The sequence below is a fragment of the Rutidosis leptorrhynchoides genome, chromosome 1 (assembly GCF_046630445.1).
Source record: "Rutidosis leptorrhynchoides isolate AG116_Rl617_1_P2 chromosome 1, CSIRO_AGI_Rlap_v1, whole genome shotgun sequence".
NCBI lineage: Eukaryota > Viridiplantae > Streptophyta > Magnoliopsida > Asterales > Asteraceae > Rutidosis > Rutidosis leptorrhynchoides.
The window spans coordinates 128931386-128940512 of NC_092333.1; the positions used below are offsets into that span (position 1 = coordinate 128931386).

General features: G+C 31.9%; 1 protein-coding gene across 1 annotated transcript; it reads left to right on the forward strand.

Moving 5' to 3' along the window:
• Window positions 1-8205: 8205 nt before the first annotated feature.
• On the forward strand, window positions 8206-8769 carry LOC139889105 (uncharacterized). Its single transcript, XM_071872077.1, has one exon. The coding sequence runs from the start codon at window positions 8206-8208 to the stop codon at window positions 8767-8769; it is 564 nt and encodes a 187-aa protein (XP_071728178.1).
• The last annotated feature ends 358 nt before the right edge of the window (window positions 8770-9127 follow it).

A 9127-nucleotide genomic window follows, 5' to 3' on the forward strand; every position in this document is an offset into this window, starting at 1 on the left:
ACTGTTTTAAATTTTTGGTTGCTATCATAAAATTGGAATACAGATTGATTTAACACACATAAGTATCCAAATTCAATTAGCCATCAATTTCTTCTTTATTTTTTTTTTATATTTCTGTACTAGGTGAATATATCCTGTCGACCAAATTGAGATACAAAACAAACGATGCCAGCGATAATTGATACGATACAATCTCATATTATCAATTATAATTCACAGAAATCCTTAACAACTCCCAACTAACCGAATTAAATCAGAAAAATTAAAAATACAAGGTAATACTCTGTTCTTGTTTTGATTTTTCAAATGATCTGAATTATTAACAAATTTCAAAAAGTGTTAACGCAGTGTTGCTAGAAATACTTCGTTTAGATAATCTGGAGAGTTTCAATTGCCAAATTTTTATATGGAATTCGAATTTTGGGAGTCAAAGGTTATTTCCAAAAAGTCAACATGTCTGTTCTTGATAAAATTAGAAATTTTTTTATGTATTAAGATCAATTGAAGGTCCAAAAAGTTTCCTGGAACAACTTAAAACTTTTTTTATGTTATAATTTTGATCTAAAACAATTGGAAAGTTAAGATTGGGTTTGATGTTCATAACGATATTGACTGTGATATTCAATATCATGAAATTGAATAAATTTTAAGAATGAAGAAATGCAGTTGTGTTTAGAAACTATCACTTAAACTATCTGGAAATTTACAAGTTCTAATTTATTGTATTAGTTGTTAATTGTTAAGTCAAAGTTTAAAGTTGAAAAGTCAAAGATGTTGTTCAAATCAAAATTCGAATTGATTTCAATGTTATTTGTTAAATTGATAATTTATAAAGTTTAAATGAAGCATCTGCAACATAATTTATGTTATAATCTTTCCCGAAAACGTTATAAAAATCAAAATCAAAGTTTTTTATTAATCGATGTATTTTTTTTCTGTTACAGTTATTTCTTCAAAGTATATTTTTTTTCTGTTTTAATTATATCAGATTAAACTAAATGGTTGCTATCTATTGTTAAAATCATAAAACTAGATAATAACCTGTTAATAGATAAATTCGATGTCTGGTTACTCTGACCTTGAAGATGAAGAGAGAAATAGGGATAAATATAATACGGGTTATAAGCAAATGGGTTATGGATGTATTCAGAAAATGGAAATCAGCCCAGCTGGTTCGAAGTGTAAATGGGTGTTTGAGAGGTCACGTGTTCGAGTCTGGTTCGGGATCATATTTTTTTTAAAGGCTTTTTGAGGTAGTTTTTAATTTCAAAAATCATTATTTTTGTTATTATTGTTATAATTATTATCATTAGTATTATCATTAAGTTGATTATTATTATTATTAATATTAGTATTATAATTATTAGTATTATTAATTAACACTTATTATTATTATAGTTTAAGTAAGAAAATTATTACTAATATTATTATCACAAATATTATTATTATTACAAGGTACTAACATTTAGTATTGTTAAAATTATTATTATAACTAATATATATTATAATTATTATCATGATTATAAGTATTATTATTATTAGACAGAAGTATCATTGTTAACAGTATCATTATTTTTAGTATTATCATTATTAATAAAGTTATTATTATTATTATTAAATTATTATTATTAGGATTATCATTTTTAACAAATACATATTTTGTACATAAAATATACTTATTACTTATACTATAATTATATTAATATTTCATGTAACTATATATATCAAACCTATTAACATTATGCTTACATATAACAAACTATTGATTTTTAGACATAACACTAAACATATATGTATATATATAATATATAGATATTTTAACTAAATGAATAAATAATAATTAATTTAAAGTAATATATATATATATATATATATATATATATATATATATATATATATATATATATATATATATATATATATATATATATATATATATATATATATATATATAAGCTAAGCTATAATAAATATAATGAATGAAGTATGTGCTTTTTAATAAAATTTAGTATAAGATTTATACAACTACAAACACATAAATAATATATAATTAATAAGAGAAATTATGTGATTTCCATTATATGTTTTAATATATATACGAATGATATAGGTTCGTGAATCCGAGGCCAACCCTGCATTGTTCAATGACGTCATACATATTTTTACTACGAAATACAGTACAGTGAGTTTCATTTGCCTTTTTACCCTTTACATTTTTGGGCTGAGAATACATGCGCAACTTTTATAACTGTTTTACGAAATAGACACAAGTAAACGAAACTACATTCTATGATTGAATTATTAAACCGAATATGCCCCTTTTTAGTCTGGTAATCTAAGAATTAGGGAACAGACACCCTAATTGACGTGAATCCTAAAGATTGATCTATTGGGCCCAACAAGCCCCATCCAAAGTACCGGATGCTTTAGTACTTCGAATTTATCATGTCCGAAGGGAGTCCCGGAATGATGGGGATATTCTATATGCATTTTGTTAAGGTCAGTTACCAGGTGTTCACCATATGAATGATTTTTATCTCTATGCAGTTTGCGAAATGCCTGATATGAGATGTATGTTTATGGAAAAATGAAATCTTGTGGTCTATTAAAATTCTGGAAATGATTGATTATGATAAACTAATGAACTCATCAACCTTTTGGTTGATACTTGAAAGCATGTTTTTTCTCAGGTATTAAAGAAATCTTCCGCTGTGCATTGGCTCATTTTAGAGATATTACTTGGAGTCATTCATGACATATTTCAAAAGAAGTTGCATTCGAGTCGTTGAGTTCATCAAGATTATTATTAAGTCAATTATTAGTAGGATATATTATGAAATGGTATGCATGCCGTCAACATTCGATGTAATGAAAGTTTATCTTTTAAAAACGAATGCAATGTTTGTAAAATGTATCATATAGAGGTCAAGTACCTCACGATGTAACCAAATGTAATGTATTCATCCAGATGGATTGGGACGAGGCATTAGAGTTAGATGGCTAAAGAAAGAACAAGAAAAATCCGAGATGCTTAGGCAAAAAGCTCGGGCTAAGTGAGATGCGGAAGGGGATGACAACACCTCGTTCTTCCATGCTGCGATTAGAAGAAGATATAATAGTTCATGTATCAGAGGTCTTCATATAGAGGGTATATGGAACGAGAATCCTGCGGACATAAAGAAAGAGGTTTATAGTTTTTTCAGCAACTTATTCGATTCGAGACATGACGAGCAGCCAGATTGGGATTCCCTTAATTCGCTTCACTTCATATAACACCCCGCCAAATTACCATCTGACGGCGTGTTAATCCAGGTCCCACAGATAACAGTTACGCCCTCTATATGAGACGTTTAAAGCAATCGCATTTAATTTTATTAAAAATTTGACTTTCAAAAACATACATAAGTCTTTAATCCCAAAATAGAAACACTGTTGTGATCGTAACCACAAGCCAACAGTATTTAAATAGTTATAAAAGTTTTAAATGCGAAAGTAAATAATGTTCTGTAAAATCAAATGCTAACTCCACGGCCAGTCATGCAGCAAACACAGTGGAAGCCTACCTCTTAAGGACCTGAGAATAAAAACACGCAAAAACAGGTCAACAAATAATATTGGTGAATCTACAGGTTTAAAGTAATGTAACAGTATCTGAAAAACAGTTATCAGAAAAATAGTTTAGTTTCCTTGACCACGAGATTTTATTGTTTGCATAATCTGAGCACCTGAATACTAGCAATGACCCGAGTATGGAAGCCACTATACCCGCCTTACCTCGTAAAATGTTATATACTTGTTCAAATGTATTTAATGTTCAAAATAAATGCACCACAGTTTTTATAGTGGGTGAGGTTGTCAACCTAACAGATCCGTCCATCTAAATTGTGCTTACACCGATGGTATTAAAAGTATTCAAGCTAGTGGCTTTTTGAACAAACTCCATATGAATATATAGTTCTCATGTCAATACAAAAGCATTTGATAATGTAAGTATAACAACGTGTATTCTCATCCCTGAAAACATGTAAAAAGCGGGACTGTAGACTCAACTTTGAATAAGCTCGGATTGAAAAGTGAACAATTAACTTGTACGGTTTATTGCCGAGTAATGCAACCTAGGTATACGTATTTAGGTTGGTCAATATATGTATCTTAAATAAGTGTGATTTCATAATGTACGTTGTTTTATTGCTCGACTCGACGCGTTTCAAAGTAAAAGTCAACTATATCATGCAAGTCAAACAAAGTCAACTGAAGTCAAACCGAAAGTCAAACTTGGTCAATGTGGTCAACTAAAGTCAACATCAGTAGTTTCATGTCAAATATTGGTCAACATATCAAACCTAAGTCAAACAATACGTTTTAGGTCATGAATGATCATTTTCACAATTTCAGTTTATCATTATGCACAAAGTTCATGAACACATAACATACTTAGCACATTATCTCATAGTACAAAATTCAAGTAAACATGACAAACTCCAGATCATAAATATACTTAAAATCTATTCCAAAAAGTCTATCTAGGGACTCATACGACAATTAAAAGTCAGGAATCAGAAGGGATACATTTGGGGCTTGCCAAGTCAGTTTCTGACCGCGCACTGATTTCATTTTGGCTATAACTGGAGTTAGGAACATGAAATTGATACAAGACCAGTGGAAATAGTTCAAGGAAAAATCAAAGTAACACATATAAAAAATCTAGCAACTTTTGTTTAGCCATTTTGTACAGTTTATTCGTGCAAGTTGTACATTAAGTTTTCAGCTCAAAACAGAATTTACATAAAGTATGGCTCTATTGTGACCAATGCATAAGGTTTCAGAGATTAACATAAACTAACAATAAGTCAATATCATGTTAAGTTTCATTTTCCAGAAGCATACATTCTCATGAAATTCACACAATCCACAGAGTACAAAACCGTGAGCAATTTACAGATTCGATTCTTATTTAGTTAGTCACATTCGCACGCGATTATCCGAAGATCTAGATACAATTAGCCTATGATATCCACATGAAAGATGAAGTACTTTTTGTCTAATTTTTAAATATGCAAAGATTTAATCACAGAAGTTAACACATTTTATCATACAAGGGTATTTTCATGCAAGTACTGTATAAAACTACTTTTACACTAATTCAAGCATATCTCAGGTTATACATAAGCAAACGACATGATATCCTAGTCTAAATTGAGTGTTTTTAAATTATATTTCTAATGGTATAAGTCTCACATGCCAATTAATTGTCTAACAATTCCAGATTTCTGATCAAGCAACAAAAACACAACGATAATTCAAATTGACATAACTTAATCATACGGAAACGAAATCAAGCGAATCCAAAGCCTAAACTCAATAGTTTTTCGCAAGGAATCTGATTATAACATAATAATTAACATTTGAAAAAATTAATTTTTCTGATCAAACAAAAACAAATTCGTTTTTAAACCCTAGCGCATCAAACAATCAAAATAACGATAACGATTAACACGTACGTGTATAGACTTGAGCAATTGACAACATAACTATGAAACTCTTATAAAAATCAGATTTTTAAGAATTAGGGTTCATGTAATTATACCTTAGATCGCTAAAAGAATTATACCAACGCGTAGAGGAGATCGAGAATTGCAACGTTTGTTCTTGAGGTTTTATTAAAAATTGAAAATTGAAGGTATGGTGATGGTGATGATGGTCGATGGTCAAGGAGGCCAGGGAGAGATCGACTGGTGAAATTTTTGTGAGGATTTTATTTAATTTAGGTTTAACCTTCTAATTTATACTAACCCTAGTTTAATCAATTAGTACATAAGCCCCTCAAGTTGTCAAAATTCAACATAAAAGGGTGGGGAGGGGGGTTTCGGCCGAATGGGGCCCACTATGGTTATCCCGGGCTCTCGTTTTGCAATTTCGTGCAATCGTGGTCCGTTTTAAGTGCCCTTTAGTCGTACCGAAGGCCGGGAACGCTAACCCGATCGTTAAACGCAACCAATCGCTTAATTTAATATATATATATATATATATATATATATATATATATATATATATATATATATATAATAAATTAAATATTTTAAAAAGTTAATAATTAATAAAATTAATTATTAAAATAAACCCGAGCGTTTCGTTGCTCAAAAAGCTATTATCAAACCCGTATCGTTTTTATCGTATTTCATTATTCGAAATATTTATTTGAATTAATATCAACCCATATTAATTATTGTAACCCTCCGAAGACCAATTATGTATTTATTACACATAAACACATAAAAGTTAAATAATCACCATTAAATAAACTAACGGAAGGTTAATGGAAGTAACGAAAAAATCAGGGTTGTTACACTTCAACAGGTTGGATCCAGAAGAAGCGAAAAGTTTAGAAGCAATTTTTACGGAGGAGGAAATATGGGAGGCGATAAAGGAATGTGATTCTTCTAAAGCCCCGGGCCCCGACGGTTTCAACCTAAAATTCTACAAAGTGTTTTTCTGGTTAATAAAAGATGATCTAAAAAAAGCTCTTGATTGGTTTTGGGTTAAGGAGTCGATCTCTCGGGGATGTAATGCAAGTTTTATGACTTTGATCCCGAAGAAAGCTACCCCGATGCATCTTGGAGAATATCACCCAATTAGCCTAATTGGTAGTTTTTATAAGATCATTGCCAAATTACTATCAAAAAGGCTTCAAAAGGTGATTCATAAGCTGATAAGTGGGGAACAAAGTGCTTTTTTGAAGGGAAGATTCATTCTCGATGGCATATTAGTGGCAAACCAAGTAGTAGACAAAGTCAAAAGGAAAAAAGGAAGATGCATGATTTTTAAAGCCGATTTCGAAAAGGCGTTTGATAGCATCAATCGGGAGTATCTCTCGAGAGTTCTTGAGAGAATGGGTTTTGGCTCAAAATGGCGGAATTGGATTGGCTCATGCTTATCTTCCGCGTCAGTGTCGATTCTCGTTAACGGATCTCCAACCGAGGAATTTTCTTTCCGAAGGGGAGTACGTCAAGGCGACCCTCTATCCCCGTATTTATTCATAATAGCGGCGGAAGGTTTGAATGCATTAATTAAAAAGGCCATGCATACAAAGCTTATCCAAGGAATATAAGTGGGAAAAGATCGGGTGTTGATATCACACTTGCAATATGCCGACGATACCATGATTTTTGGTGAATGGAGTAGAAAGAACATTAGTAATGTTTTCAAAGTTCTTAAATGTTTTGAGATTTTTTCAGGGCTTAAGGTAAATTTATCGAAAAGTTGTTTGTTCGGGATCGGGGTACAATCGAATATGGTAGATATTATGGCTAATAGATTCGGGTGTCAAGTGGGAGCTACCCCGTTCACATATCTAGGGCTCCCAATTGAACGGAAGATGAATAATATTAAAGATTGGGACCCTTACATTGAAAAATTCCATAAAAGGCTTGAAAGTTGGAAAGCAAAATGGATGTCATTTGGTGGTCGATTAACCATTATCAAATCGGTTCTTAGTAGTCTCCCGTTGTATGCCTTCTCCCTATTCCGAGCACCATCATGCGTCATCAACAAGCTCGAAGGTATGTGTCGCTTATTTTTTTTGGGCGGGTCGGGGGATAATAAAAACTCTCTTGGGTGAAATGGGAAAACATTCTACTTCCTTTCGAGGGCAGGGGTTTGAATATTGGTTCGTTAAAAGCAAAAAACCTATCACTTTTAGCAAAGTGGTGGTGGCGTTTTCATAACGAAGAACACTCACTTTGGGTAAAAGTTATCATAAGTTTATATGGGCGGGATGGAGGGTTGGGGAATCAATTAAATCTCGGGTCCGGTAAAGGAATAATCTGGAAGAATATTTGCAAAGTTGGGTTTATCATTGATAATCTTGGCATCCATTTTACTAACTCGTTTGTGAAGATGATTTGCAAAGGCGACGATAGCTTCTTTTGGCATGACAAGTGGTTGAATAATTATTCTCTTAAGGAGAAATTTGGTAGGTTATACAATCTTGATAGAAAGAAGGATGCTTTAGTTATGGAGAGATGCCCAAGAAATCAAGATGGAAGCTTTACTCCTGCATGGGATTAGATACGATCTCCGAATGGTAGAACCGAGGGCGAACTCCATGCTCTCTCAAACCTGCTGTCCGAATTCAGATTCGGTGATGGAGGTCGCGATACTTGGTCTTGCGTGTTATTCCTAAACAGCTCATTCACTATTGCATCGATGTCGAAATTAATTGATGAGAAGCTGCTTAGCCCACTGGACAGTGCAATTTGTACCGATAGAATTAATTTTCTCCCAAAGAAAATCGGTTTACTAATTTGGAGGGTAAAACAAAATAGAATTCCGGTTAGAGTTGAACTTGACAAAAGGGGGGTCGATTTAGATTCGGTTATATGTCCGGTTTGTGATGGTGATCTAGAAACGGTAGAACACATTTTCATTCATTGTCAATTCGCAAAAGATTTATGGCTTCGTGTTTTTAGGTGGTGGAACTTAAATCGTCTACCTTATGCAAATATGGGTGAACTTTTTCAAGGTTGCTCCGATCCTAACAATCCCAATAAAAGTTCAAAGTTGTGGAAGGCCATTGAATGGGTATGTGGTTACATGATTTGGTGGAGTCGAAATCTAACGGTGTTTCAAAAAAAGAAAGGTTGCGGACCAATGTTGCTCGATGAAGTCCAAGTTAAGTCATTTGATTGGATATCTAGACGTTCTTGGAGGCATGTTATGGTTTGGAGTCAATGGCTTCTAAACCCCGGAGTGTTCGATGATCATGGTTGATACATTAATAGTCTTTAGAGTAAAATTATTTCATGTATGTCGGTTTTTAGTTTGTTGCTAGGCATGTCGATTTTCGTTTGTTGCTAGCCTTTGCCCTATAAGCATCATCTCGATTGCTTTTAGGTTACTGTAATCTTCATTTATTTTTAATATAAATCTTCTTTGCCTTGCAAAATATATATATATATATATATATATATATATATATATATATATATATATATATATATATATATATATATATATATATATATATAAACTTTGTTTATAATATCATAACAAAAAATAAAAAAAAAAACTCGATATAGGTCACATGATACGTATTACGGAGTATAGTATTACATTTTGTTGATAAAAT